The sequence below is a fragment of the Schistocerca americana genome, chromosome 2, assembly GCF_021461395.2.
Source record: "Schistocerca americana isolate TAMUIC-IGC-003095 chromosome 2, iqSchAmer2.1, whole genome shotgun sequence".
Lineage (NCBI taxonomy): Eukaryota > Metazoa > Arthropoda > Insecta > Orthoptera > Acrididae > Schistocerca > Schistocerca americana.
The window spans coordinates 68,498,467-68,522,560 of record NC_060120.1 but is presented as its reverse complement, the minus strand read 5'-3'; the positions used below and the strand labels follow the sequence as shown (position 1 = coordinate 68,522,560).

At 44.5% G+C, this 24,094-nt stretch overlaps 1 protein-coding gene across 1 annotated transcript in view; it reads left to right on the top strand.

Annotated features, from left to right (window-relative positions):
* The window catches only part of LOC124593781 (protein artichoke), a 185,569-nt gene that overhangs the window by 41,302 nt on the left and 120,173 nt on the right, over nt 1–24,094 (top strand). The window contains exon 3 of the mRNA XM_047132130.1: nt 23,355–23,664. Coding sequence (XP_046988086.1) covers nt 23,355–23,664 — 310 coding nt within the window. The remainder of the gene's footprint in view (nt 1–23,354; nt 23,665–24,094) is intronic.

Genomic DNA, 24,094 nt, shown 5'->3' with positions numbered 1-24,094 from the left:
ATATACAATGAAGGCTTTCAGTTTCTTCTATGCCTTTCTCCGTGCACTAGGTTGTTCTTCCACACAGTGATCCAGATGCACAGTTTCAGAAGCTTTTGTTGTCGTTGCTGACATTTGTTTGTTAAGGACGCTCAAAAATATTTTTATCAACTCCCTCGTAATTTGTTATAAGACGAATGTGATGGAAATTTGTAAAATGGCATAGAACACTCACCAGACACAGTACACTAACCATTTATTTAAACTTTATTTGTAAAGGTCCGTCTTGCTCACACATTTTTTTTATTTTTTATTTATTTATTTATTTTTTTTACAGTTATCAGTTTCAGCTACTGCCATCCACAGATCTGTTACAAGTGCACAAAAACAGTGGTGTGGTGATTAACAGCCACGCATACCAGCCATACATACCATAAAATATTCCAGTGTATGTATCAACGTCAAAATCTATACACGTAGGTACATAATAAGAGCTGGCGATGGCCGGGATGTGTCCAGTATTTATACAAGTAATGAGGCCAGCAGAGGCACTGTAGTTGGGGTACAAAAGTAAACAGTACCGTAAATTTAATAGTTGAACTACAGTATGAGTAGTCATTAATCAAAATTACTTCGTATGTCTCATTTGATCCATTTTAAATGATTCTGAAAGCCTGCGACTGTGAAAACAATAGGTTTGTTTATAAATACCTCATCTGCTACCAGTCACGATTTTCTTTATTTTATTTTTCGCACGACGCGTTTCGGGAACTGATTCCCATTTTCAAGTGCGTTTTACTGTTTGTTATGTCATTCCTATGCGACGTTGTCGATGTGTGAGCTTCTGCTTCATTTTGTTGACTTTGCAGCAATATGTAGGAAACACACGATTTTTAGTTGGCTGTCGATCTTTTTGTGAAGTCAGTAGCGAAATTTAGAAGAATTTCTACTTACATAAACCTTATGGCCCATTTGTGCAGTCTCACACACACACACTACACACCAATACAATGTGTTGTACACTTTTAAACATCAAAAACATTTTTCATAAACTAAACAGTGACACAGATGTTCTTACAAGTAGTCAACAGAGGTGACATTATAGGTCTTCCACAGAGTATTATATGTTTTGGTACAGAGGTTATTTACCTTAACAATTTGGATCATAATTTACTTATTATATCTATATAGTATACTTAAATAAAAATAGTAACACATAGAAATCAGCTCAATTGTACAACTGACGTAAGTAAATTATGATCCAAATTGTTAAGGCTAATAACCTCTGTACAATAACATATACTCTGTGGAAGACCGATAATGTCATCTCTGTTGACTATTTGTAAGAACATCTGTGTCACTGTTTTGTTTATGAAAAATGTTTTCGGTGTTTAAAAACGTACAAAAAGTTGTATGAGATGTTTAGTGTGTGTGAGACTCTGCACAAATGAGCATAAGGAAACTGTAAGTAGAAATTCTAAATTTCGCCACTAACTTCACAAAAAGATCGACAACCAATAAAAAAATCGCGCGTTTTCTTATATATTGCAGTAAAGTCAACAAAATGAAGCAGAATCTCACACATCAACAACATCACATAGGAATGACATAACAAACACAAAAAACGCACTTGAAAATGGGAATCATTTCCCGAAACGCGTTGTGCGGAAAACAAAATAAAGAAAATCGTGACTGGTAGCAGATGAGTTACACTACTGGCCATTAAAATTGCTACACCACGAAGATGACGTGCTACAGACGCGAAATTTAACCGACAGGAAGAAGATGCTGTGATATGCAAATGATTAGCTTTTCAGAACATTCACACAAGGTTGGCGCCCGTGGCGACAACTACAACGTGCTGACGTGAGGAAAGTTTCCAATCGATTTCTCATACACAAAAAGCAGTTAACCTGCGTTGTCTGGCGAAACGTTGTTGTGATGCCTCGTATAAAGAGGAGAAATGCGTACCATCACGTTTCCGACTTTCATAAAGGTCGGATTGTAGCCTATCGCGATTGCGGTTTATCGTATCGCGACATTGGTGCTCGTGTTGGTCGACATCCAATGACTGTTAGCAGCCCGCAGCTCGTTGTCGTGCGGTAGCGTTCTCGCTTCCCACGCCCGGGTTCCCGGGTTCGATACCCGGCGGAGTCAGGGATTTTCTCTGCCTCGTGATGGCTGGGTGTTGTGTGATGTCCATAGGTTAGTTAGGTTTAAGTAGTTCTAAGTTCTCGGGGACTGATGACCATAGTGCTCAGAGCCATTTGAACCATTTTTGACTGTTAGCAGAATATGGAATCGGTGGGTTCAGGCGGGTAATATGGAAAGCCGTGCTGGATCCCAACGGCCTCGTATCACTAGCAGTCGAGATGACAGGCATCTTATTCGCATGGCTGTAACGGATCGTGCAACCACGTCTCGATTGCTGAGTCAACAAATGGGGACGTTTGCAAGACAACAACCATCTGCGCAAACAGTTCGATGATGTTTGCAGCAGCATGGACTATCAGCTCGGAGACCATGGCTGCGGTTACCCTTGACGCTGCATCACAGACAGGAGCGCCTGCGATGGTGTACTCAACGACGAACCTGGGTGCACGAATGGCAAAACGTCATTTTTTCGGATGAATCCAAGTTCTGTTTACAGCATCGTGATGGTCGCATCCGTGTTTGGCGACATCACGGTGAACGCACATGCGAAGCTTGTATTCGTCATCGCCATACTGGCGTATCACCCGGCGTGATGGTAAGGGGTGCCATTGGTTACACGTCTCGGTCACCTCTTGTTCGCATTGACGGCACTTTGAACAGTGCACGTTACATTTCAGATGTGTTACGACCCGTGGCTCTACCCTTCATTCGATCCCTGCGATACCCTACATTTCAGCAGGATAATGCACGAGCGCATGTTGCAGGTCCTGTACGGGCCGTTCTAGATACAGAAAATGATCGACTGCTGCCCTGGCCAGCACTTTCTCGAGATCTCTCACCAATGGAAAAGGTCTGGTCAATGGTGGCCGAGCAACTGGCTTGTCACAAAACGCCAGTCACTACTGTTGATGAACTGTGGTATCGTGTTGAAGCTGCATGGGCAGCTGTACCTGTACATGCCATCCAAGCTCTGTTTGACTCAATGCCCAGGCGTATCAAGACCGTTATTACGGCCAGAGGTGCTTGTTCTGGGTACTGATTTCTCAGGATCTATCCACCCAAATTGCGTGAAAATGTAATGACATGTCAGTTATAGTATAGTATATTTGTCCAATGAATACCCGTTTTTCATCTCCATTTCTTCTTGGTGTAGCAATTTTAATGGCCAGTAGTGTATTTATAACAAACCTATAATTACTTCTTAAGGTAAAATGGGAGTCTCAGAATAAAACACGAACCAACATACGTTGTGTGGAATTACACTCCTACTTAAAATCCACATAAAACGTGTAAAGAGTAATAATGGGAAGCTCCTAACCTGGCAAAGTAGATAACACAGTATCGTGTAAAAGAGAGAACATAAATTTAAAAGTTACATCACATCTATAAATCAAAACTGTTCCGCGGTACCTATGGCAGCTGCAGCAATGCCTTCGGCAGGAAAGCAGCCACAGTGGTGACGTGCGACGCCCACTACGAACGCGTCCATGTTATCGATCGCGCACCCCCGGAGAGCGAGCCCTGGATGCGACCTGCAGCCAACGCCCATGATCTCTGACCTTTAGCGAGAGGTCACGTTCTTGTTCGATTATTCGGGGCAAGTTCGTCGAAGACCATCCGTAAATTGGAGTATCGAGAACAGCAATGAACAATACAATGACAGTAACCACTTACGGTGAACAATGATCAGTAAAGAAATATGCTGGAATAATCTCCGTCGGAATCTTTGAAGAGCACTGTTGTAATATCCAGAAATCAGTGCCACAAAAGTTGCGTCAGGACGTAATCAGCACCTTGTACAGTCTGTTCCTCTAACAACAATCGGATGGGAGCTGTAAAAATTGAGCCGCCCTAGGTGGTCGCTTGGTTCTAGGCGCTACAGTCTGGAGCCGAGCGACCGCTACGGTCGCAGGCTCGAATCCTGCCTCGGGCATGGATGTGTGTGATGTCCTTAGGTCCTTAGGTTAGTTAGGTTTAATTAGTTCTAAGTTCTGGGCGACTGATGACCTCAGAAGTTAATTCGCATAGTGCTCAGAGCCTTTTTTTTTTTTTTTTTTTTTTTTTTTTTTTTTTTTTTTTTTGTAAAAATTGAACCCCTATTTTGACATTCATCTATTCTGCCACGTTTGAAACGCTTTCAATATATTCTACACTTTTACACATCTGCGCTAGGTTTTTCTTCCACATAGTGCTCCAGACGCACTTTGAATTGTTTGTTTCCGGTGCTCAACAATATTTTTATCAGCGCTCTTACAAATGATGAGATGAATGTGGTTGAAATATGTAAAATGTAGATATGTCAAAACCTACATAAGGTCGTATTTACACTCTCCCACACTTTCTTACATTAGTACGCATAGTCACTCTCAAGTATATAAAACCGAAAACAGTTAACAAAGTCTTTTTCTTAAAAGGTAAGAGGAGTGTTCCATGTAGATTTACACTTCGTTGTCTGCCATCATTCATGGTGCGCCATTTATCTCATCATCACAGTTTGCAAGTATACAGAACTTTGGTCTAAACGAAGGTGTCACGACTGTAACTATAAGTGTAATACCTGCAGAGTACAGCCCATTTTCCCAACTGCTGTCATTATGTGAGCGGATAACATGGAGTATGATCATCAAAGAGAGCGCTGGGCGACGTGGTTTCTGTGGAAGGAGGGTGTAAACATCGTGGATATTCACAGCTGCCTGATGGCATTATGTGCAGAGCATACACCGTCACGAAATGCGCTCTTACAACACGACAGCAGTCGTCCCCATACGACTCGCAAAACGATGGCTGCCATCGCTGAAACAGGTTGTAGGTACTGCTACACCCACCGTGTTCTCCTGACTTCGCTCCTTTAATTTCTGTAGATCTTCTTTGAACCATTTTTCTAGAGTCCGTCGCACCCATTGTGGGGACAGCTACTCGGAATTCCTGGAAGCCTGCTGAAAGATGTCCTTAAATAGGTTTCTTTATAGCTCCAAGTAGGTGACAATGAGAAGGGGGCAAGTCAGGAAAATACGCTGGGTGCGGAACTACCTGAAATCTAATTTCAGCGATGACAGCCGCCATTTGCCGACTCGTATGGGGTCGAGTGCTGTCTTGTTGCAAGAGTAATTTACGTGGCAGTGACTACTCGCCATACACTGACACTAATTGCCTGCGAATATGCACAGTGTCTGCGCCCTCTTTCCAGAGAAACCACGTCATCCAGCGCTGTTTTTGACGATCACACTCTATATCTACATCTACACTCCGCAAGCCACCCAACGGTGTGTGGCGGAGGGCGCTTAACATGCCGATGTCATTACCTCCCTTTCCTGTTCCAGTCGCGTATGGTTCGCGGCAAGAACGACTGCCGGAAAGCCTCCGTGCACGCTCGAATCTCTCTAATTTTACATTCGTGATCTGCTCGGGAGGTATAAGTAGGGGAAAGCAATATACTCGATACCTCATCCAGAAATGCACCCTCTCGAAACCTGGCGAGCAAGCTACACCGCGATGCAGAACGCCTCTCTTGCAGAGTCTGCCTCTTGAGTTTGCTAAACATCTCCGTGACGCTATCACGCTTACCAAATAGCTCTGTGACGAAACGCGCCGCTCTTCTTTGGATCTTCTCAATCTCCTCTGTCCACCTGACCTGGTACGGATCCCACACTGATGAGCAGTACTCAAGTATAGGTCGAACGAGTGTTTAGTAAGCCACCTCCTTTGTTGATGGACTACATTTTCTAAGGACTCTCCCAATGAATGTCAGCCTGGCACCCGCCTTACCAACAATTAATTTTATATGATCATTCCACTTCAAATCGTTCCGCACGCATACTCCCAGACATTTTACAGAAGTAAGTGTTACCAGTGTTTGTTCCGCTATCATATAATCATACAATAAAGGATCCTTCTTTCTATGTATTCGTAATACATTACATTTGTCTATGTTAAGGGTCAGTTGCCACTCCCTGCACCATGTTGTCTGCTCACGTAATGACAGCAGTTGGGAAAATGGGCTGCACTCTACAGGGATTACACTTCTAGTGATTGTCCTGCCACTTACAGTTGTACCAAAATAATACATAACTGTAATGATGATCAAATGGCGCATCATGAATGATAGGGAAAAAGTAAAGTGTAAATCAATATGGACTGTCCCTCGTGCGATTGAAATACGACTACCAGAAAGTTTAAGACACGAAACAGCGAATCCGGAAATTGTGGATGGCTGATCATATACTTAATAACCGTGTAATCCAACCATCCTCCGCGAAACTAATATCTGCCGCCTAACAGTTGAGGTAGAAAGTCAAACAATACAAAATCTTAACTCGTGCTACTGTATCTAACCATCATTTAAAATAGAGGGTTGGTTGCTAATCGTTCTGCCCGCTTCTTACGATATACAAGACACTAGTGCATTTAGTTAAACTGTGGCAAACTATAGTTATAAAACCACAGGACTTGCAAACTGGCGGGTCTTTAAGTCTGAGAAGGAAGCCGTGCCTTATTCTAGAAAGTGTTAAGCAGATTTCATCACATGTAATTGCCTGGAAGGCAGTTGGTCACGATTTCGTAGTCACTTCTATTGACCGCAAGTCGTCATCCATCGCGCGCAGCCGCACTAACTCCCATAGATCCAAGGCGGACTTTCTCGGCGATGACGTTGCGGCAAGCGGAACTTCTTCCTCAGTCCTAGATCAAGAATTCATAGACATAAATCTCTTTTTGTAGCAGGCAGATTTATCCGCCCGCCATCAATGTGCTTTTAAATTGAGTCGGACATGTACGGAGTAGGAAAGTAAGTTAGCGTGTACCTAATGTAAATCATTGTAGTCGACAGAGTAACAGCTAGATGCAAAGAGAGTCTGCTCTTCAACTTAAGAATGAAATATACCAGCGACAGCTCACCGTGCCGCATTAAGGAGGAACCGTTGAAAAAATGACTAATATTAAACCTTCATAAGTGACCATTTACACGTAATTTGTAATTAAAGCGGCTAGAAGTTAACCTACAACTAACTAACTCTAGCTCGGTGTAGCTTCACCGACTGTCCAGTGTGTAAACCTGAGTGGTGGTAGAACAGATTTTTTTTTTTTTTTCATTTATTGAATTTCAATTCCCCCCGAAGGGGGTGGGCTGGCAGCAGCTTAGTATGCCGCTCTTCAGCCGACAGATTTTGTGACAAAGATCAAGAGAACAAATAATAAAAAACAGGCGATAAAATCGGAGACTTAGAGAGTAACAAGGCGAAAAGAAATCGTGGAACTTAAAACAACAACACAGGGATGATGACGCTAATAAAAATACATACGAAGCAGACAGGGAAAACAATAGACAATTAAAAAAACACGGCGACAGTCTGGATTCTGTTCGCAAAGGACATAAAATTCACACCTAGCGACAGCATGGTTTCTGTTCGCAACACGAGAAAGACAAACAACACTGAATAGTCACTGGAACACTGCACTAAAAAGTTGGCAAATGTGACACCACAGTCGAGAGCAGGTGGGGGGAAACTAGACAGAAGATGGGAAAACAAAAAAGGGGGGGAAAGGAGAGTAAAAGCGAAGGGGGGAGCCGGGAAAAGAGCTGAAGGAGGATGAGGACCCATAAGAGGGGTGGGGGGGCAGACGCGATAGGGAGTGGGGTAGGCAGAGGAGGGGAATACAAAAGGACTGGGGCAGGAGAAGGGAGGTAGGGAGAGGTTTAGTGGGGAGAAAACAGGACGGAAGGGGGGGGGGAAGAGGGAGCCCAGGGAAAGGACAGAGGAAAGGAGGGGGATTGAGGATCAGAGTTGATAGGAAGGATAAATGGAGGGAGAGAGGGCATCATCCGGGAGGGGGAGTTGACGGAAGCCACCTTGGGAAAGGAGATGTAGGGTGTAGAGATGGAGGGTAGGGGGGACACAACGGTGAAGACGTGGCAGGGGGCGGGGATGGGAGAGAAGAGGAGCAACCAGGGGGTGAGGGGGTTCAAGACGGCGGGAGGTGTAGAGGATGCGGATATGTTCGAGGAAGAGGAGCAGATGGGGGAAAGGAATGAGATCATAGAGGATCCGCATGGGGGACGGGAGGCGGATACGGAAGGCGAGGCGGAGTGCATGATGCTCAATGATCTGGAGGGACTGATAGAATTTGGGGGGGGGGGGGGGGGCAGATATCCAGGCAGGACTGGCATAACAGAGGAGTAGAACAGATATGAAAATCAGTGTAATATACTGCACGTATAATTTTTACGCTAAAATTCCCGCTCCATTCAGATAGCACAAATGTTGCAAACACCAATTGGATATAATAGCTAACGTACTGTGTGATCAAAAGTGTCCGGACGTCAATACAGGGTGGTCCATTGATAGTGAACGGGGTAAATATGTCGCGAAATAAGCATCAAACGAAAAAACTACAAAGAACGAAACTCGTCTAGCTTGAAGGGGGAAACCAGATGCCGTTATGATTGGCTCAATAGATGGCGCTGCGATAGGCCAAAGGGATATCAACTGCGTTTTTTAAAATGGGAACCCCCATTTTTATTACATATTCGTGTAGCACGTAAAGAAATATGGATGTTTTAGTTGGACCACTTTTTTCGCTTTGTGATAGATGGCGCTGTAATAGTCACAAACGTATAGGTACGTGGTAACATTCCGCCAGTGCGGACGGTATTTGCTTCGTGATACATTACCCGCGTTAAAGTGGACCGTTTACCAATTGCGGAAAAGGTCGATATCGTGTTGATGTACGGCTATTGTGATGAAAATGCCCAACGGGCGTGTGCTATGTATGATGCTCGGTATCTTGGACGACATCATACAAGTGTCCGGGCCGTTCGCTGGATAGTTACGTTATTTAAGGAAACAGGAAGTGTTCAGCCACATGTGAAACGTCAACCACGACCTGCAACAAATGATGATGCCCAAGTAGGTGTTTTAGCTGCTGTCGCGGCTAATTCGCACATCAGTAGCAGACAAATTGCCCGAGAATCGAATCTTAAAAACGTCGGTGTTGAGAATGCTATATCAACATCGATTGCACCCGTACCATATTTCTATGCACCAGGAATTGCATCGCGACGGCTCTCAATGTCGTGTACAGTTCTGCCACTGCGCACAAGAGAAATTACGGGACGATGACAGATTTTTTGCAAGCGTTCTATTTAGCGACGAAGCGTCATTCACCAACAGCGGTAACGTAAACCGGCATAATATGCACTATTGGGCAACGGAAAATCCACGATGGCTGCGACCAGTGGAACATCAGCGACCTTGGCGGGTTAATGTCTGGTGCGGCATTATGGGAGGAAGGATAATTGGCCCACATGTTATCGATGGCAATCTAAATAGTGAAATGTATGCTGATTTCCTACGTAATGTTCTACCGATGTTACTACAAGGTGACAGAATGGCGATGTACTTCCAACATGATGGATGTCCGGCACATAGCTCGCGTGCGGTTGAAGCGGTATTGAATAGCATATTTCATGACAGGTGGATTGGTCGTCGAAGCACCATTCCATGGCCCGCACGTTCACCGGATCTGACGTCCCCGGATTTCTTTCTGCGGGGAAAGTTTAAGGATATTTGCTATCGTGATCCACCGACAACGCCTGACAACATGCGTCAGTGCATTGTCAATGCATGTGCGAACATTACGGATGGCTAACTACTCGCTGTTGAGAGGAATGTCGTTACATGTACTGCCAGATGCATTGAGGTTGACGGACATCATTTTGAGCATTTATTGCATTAATGTGGTATTTACAGGTAATCACGCTGTAACAGCATGCGTTCTCAGAAATGATAAGTTCACAAAGGTATATGTATCACATTGGAACAACCGAAATAAAATGTTCAAACGTACCTACGTTCTGTATTTTAATTTAAAAAACCTACCTGTTACCAACTGTTCGTCTAAAATTGTGAGCCAAATGTTGTGACTATTACAGCGCCATCTATCACAAAGCGAAAAAAGTGGTCCAACTAAAACATTCATGTTTCTTTACGTACTGCACGAATATGTAATAAAAATGGGGGTTCCTATTAAAAAAAAAACCTCAGTTGGTACCCGTTTGACCTATGGCAGCGCCATCTAGCGGGCAAACCACAGCGGCATCTGGTTTCCCCCTTCAAGCTAGACAAGTTTCGTCCTTTGTAGTTTTTTCATTTGACGCTTATTTCGTGAGATATTTGGCCCGGTCACTATCAATGGACCACCCTGTGTATAATGCAGAATTGACCACTAGATGCCACGAGCGGCTGACCCTCCAGAATAAGAGAAGACGGGGAGTGTTGTGCTGTCAGTACAGAAGCAGTAATAGCGGAATGGGTCGGTCAGGAGAAGTCAGTGATTTCGAACACGGACTAGTCAGTGGATGTCACCTGATTAACAGATCCGTAAGGGACATTTGAACCCGTCTAAGGCTACCGATGTAGACTGTTCGTGATGTGATGTGACTTTGAAGTGGAAACGCGAAGGAACAACCACAACTAAACCGAGACCAGACAGACTTCACGTACTGACAGAAAGGAACCTCTGAGAATTTAGGTGGGCGATTGTAAAAAACCGCAGGAAATCAGCAGAAGGAATCACTTTTTAATGCCAAAGTGTTACCAGCAGTCCAGCAACACAATGAATGTGCGTAGGGATTAAAAAACAATGGGGTACAATGGTGGAGCAGCTCCTCATAAGCCACGCATTTCTGCAGTCACTGCTAAGAGACGCTTGAGGTGGTCTAAAGAACGACACCACTGGACAGTGGCTGACTGGAAATGGGTGATTTGGAATGACGAATCACGCTGTGCCGTGTGATAATCCGAAGGTAGGGTTTGGGATTGAATATTGCCTGGAGGACGTTACCTGCTATCATGTATAGTGTCAACAAAGAAGTATAGATGAGATGTTGTTAAGGTATGGGGATGTTTTTCGTGCGAAAATAGTGGTACCACTATTACGCTTAAGAAAATGCTAAATTCTAAGGTGATGAACAGGTATTACATCATCGTGTACTGCATACAGTAGAGGACCGTATTTAAGACGATGACTGTATCAAAGGACAATGTATACTTGTGGTGTGCGTACTGTAAGAACTTCGGTACACACACCATCAGATTATTTGACTTGTCACTCTAACGAAGTAGGCGAGTGTCAGCAATATGTCTTGTGGTCTTATCGTGGCGTGTGTATCTTCTGCCGTTAGGTCAGACGATAGAAATGCCACTTGCACGCTTAGAGTAGCAGATTGACGGTGACCAACTTTAAACAGAACTTGATTAATTTTCACACACATTTATTAAAATAATAAAAAGCGTAGACATTACGTAACTTGATTCTGGATGCTATTTACATTTGACAATCTGAAGTTCCTTTGGTCTTGGTACGTTAATCCTATTCTCACATATCTCTGATACTTGACAAAGTGTCTATTCATTTATCTTCATGGCTATGTACAGGAATATGGTAATCTTATTAGGTGCAGACTGAAACTTGACTATAGACTGGTACAGACAAATGCAGACTGGTACAGACTAATGCAGACTCATGCAGAATAATGCAGACTGACTAATCGGGGGTCTGTACACTCGTTATAATACCTCGAGCATTCAGGTATCACTGTGCGAGTGTGATCCACGAGGAGAAAAGGTTCTACGTTAGCAGCAATCTCATTGCCTGTGTTACATATTAATACGCGGATCGGCGGAAGCAGAATTTGGTCCGTCTCTAAGACAGCGCCATCTCGTAGTGCGGAGACGGACAAATGCTGCGCCTGCGCTGTTGTGCTTAGTGTGGCGCGCTCTAGTGGGAAAGTTGTGTATGCGCTGACTACGTGGAACTATGTACATAACAATACTGTCATCTGTCTGGCAGTGACTTGTGGGACAGTAACGTTCCGCAAATGGACTGGCCTGTCCTGCCCAGAGTCCCAACCTGAACGCAATGGATCTCCTTTGGGATGAGATTGAGTATCAACTTCCTACCAGACCACAGCGTCTTACATCACTATCTTCTCTGGTTTTGGATCGTGAGGAAGAACGGGCTACCTTTCCTCTACATACATTCATACACCTCACTGAATGTGTCCACACCACACATCAGAGTTCAAGCAATCATAATGGTGAAGAATGCACACATTCCACTTCAATGTCCTCTAATAGTTGTCCCGATACTTTTGACCAGATAGTGTAAAAAACTGGGATGGTCCCTTTGAAACGGGCATGACGAGTTTCCTTCCACAATGAGAGTTTGTTTCCAGTCTCCAATGACCACGCCGTCATCATTAGGTACCACTTTTCTCTTTTCTTTCTATTTGTGAAAGATTTTGGGCTCTTCCACAAGAAGTATGAGCCCTACTATAGTGCTCAAGGAGGTCATATTCGCAGTTAGTAATGTCGCTACTATACTTGGAATGGGGCCAATGGTTGTCTACAGACTTCTGACTCGATAGTCCGCTTCTGCCCAGATCCAATTACAGACAAGTCGTAAGGTGCCTAGTGATTGCACGTTAACTTCCATTCTTGCAGAAACAAACGACAGCTCGCGAACAGTCAGCGTTACGTCCTTGAATATATTCTGCATATCAGAACAAAGGGTTGCCACTATTTTTACAATTAGCTTTGTATTGAAACATATGCCGTAAGAGGCAACTTCTGATTTCATAGGCATCTATGGTGTTGCGTAGATATTCTCTGTTTTTTATCTAACGTCGGAGTCCGCCCCGATAGCTGAAAGGTCAGCGTGACGGACTGCTGTCCTAAGGGGCTCGAGTTCGATTCGAGGCTGGGTCGGGAATTTTCTCCACTCAGGGACTGGGTGTTGTGTTGTCTTCATCATCGCGTAGGTCGCCCAATAAGGCGTCGAATGTAATAAGACCTGCACCAAGGCGGTCGGACCTGCCCCGTAAGGGGCCTCCCGGCCGATGACGCCAAACGCGCATTTCCATTTCCCATCTAACGTCGGAGACAACTTTCTGATGGTCTCCAAAGAGGGATTTAATGAAATCTTCATGCAGCAACTCATATTCAACGAGTGTCCATCTGTGAACACTTTGTTGAACATTAATGTGACAAACCCTCAGGTATAACAAAAATTCTGCTATTCTAATGTCAGACTTTTCTAAATCTTTTATCAAATTTAAACAGTGTCATCTTTTCTGCAAAAAAATACATTTCATATTCAATCCCTCCAATATGTTCCGCGGAACACTAGACGGTCAGATAAAATTCATTTTTAAACATCATACAGAAGCATTTTTTGTAATTTGGAAATTCGAAATGATGGAATAGGAAACCAGAAGTGAGAGAGGAACGGTTTCCCATCGTTATCAGGAATGTTCTTGTTTTCGACAAGGTTAAGAGTCTACCTGTCTTTCGATTGCTTGTCTGTATAACAGTTTTACTCTCCGTATTGGAACTATTATTTTAATGGTTCCTTGACATTTATTTCCCTGGAGCGAAGCTGCATAAACAATGAAGGATAGAGGCAGTCATTTTCGATATAATCGAGAATTAGTCTAGCAAGGGGCTTTAAGGCTGTTCCGAAACATTTCTTATACGAGGCAATTACAGGTGGTTAGTTGAACGAGAGATATTTCGTGATTAGTAGCTCTCGAGTTAATTACAGGACATTTAGGTATTTACACATGATGTACGATAGAAACTAATGTGACATTAGCTAAGAGTCAATACGTAAGTTAACGGAAAGAATTGGCTACCAGAATCTATACCTCTTACTTAATTTCACGAAAGTATATCGGTGTTTCTCAAGTAACAGTGTGGTTCCTTGCAATGTTGTTACCATTGAATTTGACCCTCAAACGTGGGTAACCAGATACTTTGCAGAATTAGCCCTTAATAACATATGTTCTTAAGATTGATTTGAACTTTCTTGAATATTCAGTTTGTTACCTCACGTCAGCAAGCTCACAGCAAAAGATATTTTAAACATGTGCAAAAATGAATTATATCATTATCACTTCCTCAATGGCTTCTATTGTTGCCTCCGCAAAAGATAATGCAACACTTTTTTCTGAAAGCGGTTGTTTTTATTTCTTTATTTATTTACGCGTCTAGTTCCTTAGAACCAAACTGACGAGAAAATATCCAAGGTCTGGAACGTGTCAGTAAATGACATTACAACATAAAAGTAATAACCGATAAAATAAAATGTTTGTGAATCCAAAAAAGCCAAACAATTAGTTTAAGTGAACGCAATCAACAATATGACACAGGCATCAGCTTAATTTTGTAGCAACTCCTCGACAGAATAGAAGGTGTGACCCATGAGGAAACTCTTCAGTTTCGATTTTAAAGCGTGTGGATTATTGCTAAGATTTTTGGATTCTTGTGGCAGCTTATTGAGAACGGATGCAGCAATATACTGTACACCTTTCTGCAAAAGCGTTAAGGGAGTGTGATCCAAATGCAGACTGGATTTCTGCTTAGTAATAACTGAGTGAAAGCTGCTAACTCTTGAGAATAAGCTGATATTGTTAATAAGAAACAACAGTAAAGAATATGTATGTTGAGAGACCAATGTCAGAATACCCAGACTAGTGAACAGGGGTCGACAAGAGGCTCACGAACATAGACCACTTATCGACGGAACTGCCCGTTTCTGAGGCAAAAATATCCTTTGAGAATGGGAAAAGCTACCCTAAAACATAATACCATATAACATAAGCGAATGAAAATAAGCAAAGTAGATTAATTTTCGTGTCAGACGATCACTTGCTTCAGATACCATTGGAATAGTAAAAATGACAACATTAAGGTTTTGAACAAGATCCTGAATGTGGGCTTTCCACGACAGTTTATTATCTATCTGAACACCTAGAAATTTGAACTTTTCAGTTTCACTAATCATATTCCCATCCTATGAAATTAAAACGTTAGGTTTTGTTGAATTGTGTGTCAGAAACTGTAAAAACTGAGTCTTACTGTGATTTAGCGTTAGTTTATTTTCTACAAGTCATGAACTTAGGTCATGAACTGTACTATTTGAAACCGAGCCAATGTTGCACACAACATCCTTTACTACCAAGCTAGTGTCGTCAGCAAACAGAAATATTTTAGAATTACCTGTAATACTAGATGGCATATCATTTATATAAATAAGGAACAGGAGTGGCCCCAGCACTGATCCCTGGGGCATCGCCCCTCCCCCCATTTGACCATACCCCACTCAGACCAAACATCACACCCGTTCTCAACACTGTGAATAAGGACCTATTTCTGTCTGTTGTTAAAGTAAGAAGTGAACCAGTTGCGAGCTACTCCCCATATTCCATAAGGTCCAACTTCTGAAGCAACATTTTGTGGTCAACACAATCACCCTTGCTGCAGATACAGTTGAAGATGGTAAGGCGATGATGCTGACAATCCACTGATAAATGTTTGAGCATTTGGTTGCGGATGCTCTCTGGCCCTGGGCTGTATAAGGGCAAAGGGCTAGGGCACTGAAGAATCCCCACTCAGTGAATGGAGCACTATAGGTTTCCAGGTGCTGTGTAGTGAAAGATAATTGCAATCACTCCATCCGCTGTTTCAAGGCATGAAGGCAGATTGATAGTTCTCAAATGCAAAGGCCCGAGCATAATTCAAGGCAAATTGGCGACTATTGCATATGAGTCAGTGAAAACAGCACTGTTCAATGAAATACCAAGTACACTTGCAGAGGACTGGTGTCCACAAAGGCGTCTGATCTTCATCCAGACCAGCGAAGGAGTTGTACGTGACCCAATAGTTGAAATGTACCATTCCCAGCATTCTTGCTTCCATCGTTTTATAAGTGGCAGACCTGGGCATGGAGCCATTTAAAGGTAATGAAGTGCTCGATAAATGGATGCCGTTTATTGAGTTGGAGAGCCCTCCTACATTCCCAAATGGGCTCGGCGATTTGTGACGCCCACTAAGGTACTACCGTCTGACAAAGTGGATCCCAAATAACAGGGGGTCGCTAAGTCGGCTGCCGATAGAATGGCTACTATTACATTCTTGATGGCCTCATCAGTACTACCATTTAGCAGGGAGCTCAGAACGACAGTGGAGTTGAAAGAATCCCAGTCAGTATTGTGGGGAGCCCATCTAGGCAGGTGCCCAGTGGAGTGATGCTGAAGGTGGAACAGGAAGACTGGAATTGTCGCTATAACACATGTCATTGTGGATCCTCCAGTGAATGGACAGGAGAAGACCAGGGTTGCAGATGGGCCATACTGAAGTGAATAGAGGCATCATTATTTAAGAGACAGAGGTCGAGATCTGCCTGTAAGTTTTCATTGTCTTTACCATGGCCCATAATGCAAAAAGGTTTATGGGCATTGTAGTCGCCCAAGATTAGGAAAGGTGGGGGGAGCTGAGAAACCAATTAAGGCATTAAGTTCAGATGCACTCCATCTTTCAGATGGTAAAATCCTGAAATGCGCCTACCCAGACAGCCACAGCCTCAAACGTTGTATCAAAGGGCACAAGTTCACTATGTACAGAGTTCAGAACATATGTGTAAACTTCACATGGCACTCTGTCGTAATCTGCATGGTTCTTCAAATATCTCCAGTAGCCACGAAGGGCAGGGGTTCATGTTGCTGGAAACCAAGTTTCCTGAAGAGAAATGCAGAAAGTAGAGGAGGAGCTTAAGAGATGTTGTAATTCAGCCAGGTAGTGGAAAAAACCACTACAATTCCACTGGAGAATCGTGCTGTCAGTATACTGTTAGTGAGTGAAGTGACCAAGGAGGCAGGCTATGTTCCTGGGTGACCTGGTGCCACTAGTTGAGAGGATCTCAGAGACGTTATGTTGTGCTATCTGGAGCCTCAGGGATCACCAGGATCGCTGGCATGGCCACAAAAGCAGAGCATGTAGGATTTGGTGGCGTGGGGGCCACCAGGAATTCCTTCGTCTTGGAAGACTTCTTTTTATCTTTCTTTTCTTTAATGGGTTTGAATGACTGGGAGGGATTCTCTGAATTAATTTCAGCAACTGATTGAGATCGTGAAGCCCTGGTATCCGATTCCTGACCAACAGAAACCTCGGAGAGGAGTGTCCTGAGGGACTCTTTCGTGGCGTGAGAAGCCAGACGAGGGTGATGTAACTCTGGCTGTTGGATGGGTATAGGCATCCCAGGTGGGCAGAGAACCATTACCCCCAAGTGGGTGTGGGGAAGCAGCAGAAAGGGAGCCCCAACTGTCAGGTGGGCAGGCATAGTTATATGTCCCTGAGGGCTCCCTGTAGGAGCCCAAATAGGCGACAGTACTGCTTGAAGAGAGGGCAATATCATCATAGCTGTAGCATACATTGTCATGTGTGCAGGATACAGATGCTCATACTTTTCTTGGCCTCTTGGTATGTCATTCTGTCCAGAGGCTTATGTTCTTGCATTTTTTCTCTCTGTGAAAGGCAGTGCAATCTGGTGAATAGGGAGAATGGTACTCTCCACAGTTGACACAGACAGGAGGGGGGGGGGGGGGGGGGGGAGGCGGAGGGAGCACAAGGAACATTCGCGTGTAGCGTTCGTCCACGGTCCCTACAGACTGGTCTGGCATCGCAGTGTGAAGATACGTGCCAGAATTTGATACATTTGGAACACCCCATAGACCCGGAGACCAAGATAAAGATCCCAGTAGCAACCTTACTGTCCTTTGGTCCTATGGACATGACAGACAAAGTGCACACCCCATCACTCCAAGGTGATGTGAAGCTTATGTAACGTTCTCTAAAAATGATTTAAGTAATTACATTGAATGAAGTCTGATTTGTGGAATGGATACAGATCTCGAATTGTCGTGTTGCGTGTTGTAACTGCAAGTGGTGTGCTTACTCTGTGTTATTGTTAGCAAAACTTTACACGAATCTATTGTGGAATGCAACTCCCAATACCAATAACGAAATACAGTCACTGCCAAATACATGCAGCCCCTTAGGCACTGAATTATCTGGCCCTGTTCAAAATTCATAACTTTGGTCACTGTGCACATAAAAAAAATTAAATTATCTTACCTCTAGAGCAGCAGTGGTGGAACGCGATATTTTCTGGTCTCTCATAAAAAATATGCTAGCTACAGGCTCAGTATTGTGCAATGCTGGCCATAATAGTTGAAATGCACATAAAATTCATTTGTCTGATAAACGAGTACACTTAAGAAAATCCAACTTCTTTAAAAAATACGAGTATATGACCCAGACTGGGAGGCGGTACTGATTATGGTGAATTACTAACACTCAGTTTTTTTTAGCAAAATTATATTGCAAGTTGAGTTTGACATCAGACAGTCGAAGTTACATTACTCACAACTGATTCACAAACAATGAGATTGAAACAGCAAGCATTATCTAACTTCATTAATCCTACATAAAGGCAAATCATTAAATTACACATAGCCCTGTTAACAAATCTTAAAAGCATTACAAAAATGAGATGGCTAACTAGTCTTTTTCTCAAAACAGTTTACGTACATTCTGGGGTTACTCAACAATACAAATTGTTAGCCAACTCATCTATACTAACACGCTGGCAAAAAACAGAAATCATAATTATTGAACATCTTTACCTTATTTGCCTGAAGACTTCTGCTTCCACGATCAACAATATTTGCATACCTACATTAGTCTAACTCTTGGTGGCTTCACACAGCGCACCCCAAAAACTGCCTACTACATCGCCTTTCCCTCACACACAGTTACCTACAACTTTGCGCCCAGCGCTTTCTTATTCCAACAAAGCAGTATCTTCGGCTCTGCAGTCACGCACAGTCAGCGATCCGCATTATCGAGCCTATCAGACACATTCATAGTTTATAGTATACTAGTTTCATTTTAATTTACTAATATTCGTATCTTATTCTGGTGTCAGATACAAGTGTGCCCCAGTAGCTGCCTTTCACTAATCGTTAGACTGCAAGAGGAAGTTATGATGGAAAATGATGCCTTGAACCATGTTGAGACTATTATGGGGAGTGATAGTCACTGGAATGCTACCCAGCTTGTTACAAGCAAGCAGCATCTGTGACTAGGCAGGGTCTGCTGTTTTCATCAAAAGTGACCTACTCTTTATTTTGGATATGGCTGAAACATACCTGAACTTGTCCTCTACAGTCTCTAGGAGGAATAAAGGTTTTGTGGTCAAAACAGAATCCCCATTTGTCCTGATACAAGGCAGGTATTGGGGGGAGTATGTTTCTGCTTCTCAGTCAGTCAGATGTTCCTCCCAGGACATAACCAGGGAACGAAACGTTTTGGGATCCTATCTATCTGCGTTGAACGATTTCTTTTCTCCTAAATAGATCGCTGCGGCCATGTGACCACCAGCGGCAGAAAGCTTCATCCACTTCATACGTGAGTCATCCACTATGGTGCCACCCACTCCGAATGGGAGCTCTCCACGTGGGCGCTATCCGGCCTCAGTAATGGCTACCTGGCCAGTAATCTGTTGCTCGGAGTTCCTGTGGCCCAGCCATGATGGGCACATACACCCCGTCACACATAAGGAAGTTTTAGCTCAGGTACCAACAGCGCAATCCCTGCGTGGGCAGGGGCTACAACCATGCAGGTATTTGACGACTGCCCTAACAGCAGAATGGGTACCGTGCTGGTTTTGGGTATACTACCTTATTGGAAAGGGAGGTTGCTAAGATGGAAAGGTACAAAGGTGGAACAGACACCATACTGGGAGAAAATTGGAAAAGTAATGGCAGATCAACTCAACAATGGGGACCATGTATTTATTAATGGAAAGCTGTAGAAAGTACCAAAAGCGATATGGAAAACAAGGGTCCTAAATCATATACCAGGTCTAAGTGGAATCTACATCGGTAAGAGCATCCAATGGAAAGGCAAAGGGGTAAAGGTATAGTGGAAGCATAGTCTTGCTGCACACAAAGGGTAGTAGTGCTGCTAGGGCTGGGGCCCTGTGGTAATCAAGCACTAACTCATAAATGAGTTGTTAGCCCCCTGGGAAGCCAGTGTAGTTTTGTGAGCTCCTCTCAGATGTGCAAACTTTTGTGAGGCCTTGCACTGTCATGGAGAAGGCGGAGTTCATTCGCATGTTTGTGGTGACAAACACACTGAAGTCATTTCTTCGTTTGCCTGAGGGGAGCACAACAGACTTCAGAGCTGATGAGGGCGGACATCGAACAGAATAATCGCTTCGGAGTCCATGACTTTACCTGCTGAGGGTGATCTCTGGAGGAGAGGTGGTGTGATGCCATTCCATGGATTGCCGTTTTTTACCAGTCAAAGTGATCAACCCACGTCTGATCGCCTGTGACAATGTTTGAAAAAAGTTGTCACAGTGAGCCTCGTAATGCACAAGCAGTACCGCAGAGATGGTCCATCATTGCTCTTTATGGTCTTCTGTTAGGCAGCGAAGAGCCCAGTAGGCACACACTTTTGAGTACCCCAACTGCCAGACAAGTGTATCAGCAGTCAGCACTACCAACAGGAACGTTCAGTTGTGCAGCGGAATGATTGTAATCCTTCGAGTGTATGCACATTCCAACATTGTAGAAGTCACAACTGTGTGCGGCTAGCCAGTGCACAGGAGCTTGGACAGGTTTGCGCCACCTTATTGCCATGATGACAAACACCTCTCCCAACTACTTACCGTGCTTTTCTTCACTGCCAGGTCTCTGGAACCATTCTACAAGGGTCTATCAATATCTGTGATGTCCCAATATTCCGCCAAAAAAGAACTCCGTTATAGCTCTCCGCTTGGAACGCACCTTCGTCACAGACACAATTTTGAAGGCTATTTATAGCGCCGCCACCTACTGGAACTTCGTGAAACTAAAGGGTTGAAGCGGGAATACTCCACAGCGCCCTCGTAGTTCTGTACGAATCGCATAAGTCGTTGCTGAAAGAACAATATTATGCAACTGACGTTTCCGATTTTCAGGATTTCGGTTAGTTGGCATACATGCTGTTAGCACACAAATGACCAATTCTGAGTTACTTTCGATGAAAATGAAGCAAAGAGTACTGTTTCAGTGAAATAAGCTAAAAACGGTGTAAATTTAGTGTAACTGCAAAAAAATTAAATAACGTGTAACTGTAGCGTTAAAAACTCCATAACACTGTTTGCAGACAGTGCTGCCATTTATTTGGAGGACGTAATGCTGGAAGACTGTACCGAAATGCAGGAGGACCTGGAGAGAATCGACGACTGGTACAGTGGCTGACAGCTGTCAATCAGTTAAAAAAATCTCCATTTTTATCAAGTGAGCAATAATTTCTTTCATCATGAGGAGACTGCCATGTGAAACTTTGACTCAAGAACTGTTTTGTAACAGAGAGAGAGATGCAACACGTAATATCAGTGTGCTGTGGAAGCCTGCACTTTCGGTTTTATGCTGCAAATTAACACAGAGAGTCAGTTATGTGTTATTGTATCTTCGACATCTAATTACTGTTTGGTTTATGGAATTATCTTCACTAAAACTAACAGTAAAATAAAAACTCCAAGATCAGACCCAACTGACTACACAATGTAAATGGGCCACTGTTTGATCCTCTGTCATATGGCGTCATTCTGATGTGGTATTGACGGGCATGGGATCAACACAATGCTCTGCCAGCAGTTGTCGGCCTTCCACCAGCTCCTCAGCATCAGGAGGCTAACTGGACCCCTTTGCAGTCCTTCCACTGAGTAAGCGTCCCTGGCAGTACTAGTAATTGAACCGAGGTACTCTACACGAAAGTCAGAGGTACTGCCGCCTCAAGTATGTAGGAATCATCTTCACTATGAAGTGAAATGGTTGGGACTGAGACAGAGAGCTTGCTGAGATTTCTGGAGCGTAGAGTGTTCATAATACACTACTAGCCATTAAAATTGCTACATCACGATAATAACGTGCTACAGACGCGAAATTTAACCGACAGGAAGAAGATGCAGTGATATGCAAATGATTAGCTTTTCAGACCATTCACACAAGGTTGGCGCCGATGGTGACACCTACGACGTGCTGACATAAGGGAAGTTTTCAACCAATTTCTCATACACAAACAGCAGTTGACAGGCGTTGCCTGGTGAAACGTTGTTGTGATGCCTTGTGTAAGGAAGAGAAATGCGTACTATCATATTTCCGACTTTGATAAAGGTCGGATTGTAGCCTATCGGGGGTTTACTGTGTCGCGACATTACTGCTAGCGTTGCTCAAGATCCGATGACTGTTAGCAGCATATGGAATCGGTGGGTTCAGGAGGGTGATACGGAATGCCAAGCTGGATCCCAACAGCCTCGTATCACTAGCAGTCGAGATGACAGGCATCTTATCCGCATGGCTGTAACGGATCGTGCAGCCACGTCTCGATCCCTGAATCAAAAGATGAGGACGTTTGCAAGACAATAGCCATGTGCATGAACAGTTCGACGACGTTTGCAGCAGCATGGACTATCAGCTCGGAGACCACGGCTGCGGTTACCCTCGACGCTGCATCACAGACAGGAGGACCCGCGATGGTGTACTCAACGACAAACCTGGGTGCACGAATGGCAAATCTTCATTTTGTCGGATGAATCCAGGTTATGTTTACAGCATCATGATGGTCGCATGCGTGTTTGGTGACATCACAGTGAACGCACATTGGAAGCATGTATCAGTCATCGGCATACTGGTGTATTACCCGGCGTGATGGTATGGGGTGCGATTGGTTACACATCTCGGTCACCTCTTGTTCGCATTGACGGCACTTTGAACAGTGGACATTACATTTCAGATGTGTTACAACCCGTGGCTCAACCCTTGATTCGATCACTGTGAAACCCTACATTTCCGCAGGATAATGCACGAACGCATGTTGCAGGCCCTGTACGGGCCTTTCTGGATACAGAAAATGTTCGACTGCTGCCCTGGCCAGCTCATTCTCCAGATCTCTCACCAATTGAAAACGTCTGGTCAATGGTGGCCGAGCAGAAGGCTCGTTGCAATACGCCAGTCAGTGCTCTTGATGAACTGTGGTATCATGTTGAAGCTGCATGGGCAGCTGTACCTGTACACGCCATCCAAGCTCTGTTTGACTCAATGCCAAGGCATATCAAGGCCATTATTACGGCCAGAGGTGGTTGTTCTGGGTACTGATTTCCCAGGATCTATGCACCCAAATTGGGTGAAAATGTAATCACATGTCAGTTCTAGTATAATATATTTGTCCAATGAATACTCATTTATCATCTGCATTTCTGCTTGGTGTAGCATTTTTAATGGCCAGTAGTGTAAATGTACGCCACTGATGAGCGCCCCGCCTGGCTGGCCGCAGGTGCAGCCACAGCGACGTGTCGGGCGTGGTGCGCGCGCTGCAGGCGGCGGCGCGGCAGCTGCGGTCGCGCGCGGTCGACGAGCTGGTGCTGGAGGGCAACGCGCTGCCCGCGCTGCCCGGCCGCGCCTTCGCGCCGCTGCGCGTGCTGCGCCTCATGCTGCGCGACAACGGGCTGGAGCGCGTCGCGCCCACCTGGCTCGGCGGGCTCGAGGACTCGCTGCTCGAGCTCTTCCTCGTCGAGCCCGCGCTGCGCTCCCTGCCCGCCGACTCGCTCCTCCACATGCGCTCCCTCGAGGCGCTCACCGTGCAGGTAAGAAGAACTGCCCCGAACCTTCTGTGACCTCTGCAACGCCGAGGGAAGGGAGTGGTAACGCCACCAATCCTCAGTCACCATATCTGTTGTCCGTGGCTCGTGGTATTGCGGTAGCGTTCTCGCTTCCCGCTCACGGGATCCCGGGTTCGATTCCCGGCGGGGTCAGGGATTCTCTCTGCCTCGAGATGACTGGGTGTTGTGTGTCTTTCATCATCATTTCATTCTCATTCACTCGCAAGTCGCCGTAGTGGCGTTAAAGAGCTTGTGGAGCGGCGTCCGGTCCGCCCCGCGAGGGGTCTCCCGGCCACCAGTGCCGTACGCTCATTAGATTATTACCGTATCTGTTCAGGCATACGAAACTAAAATTTCCTATGAAGTAACAACTGTTTACTCTCTACATACAGGGTGTTACAAAAAGGTATGGCAA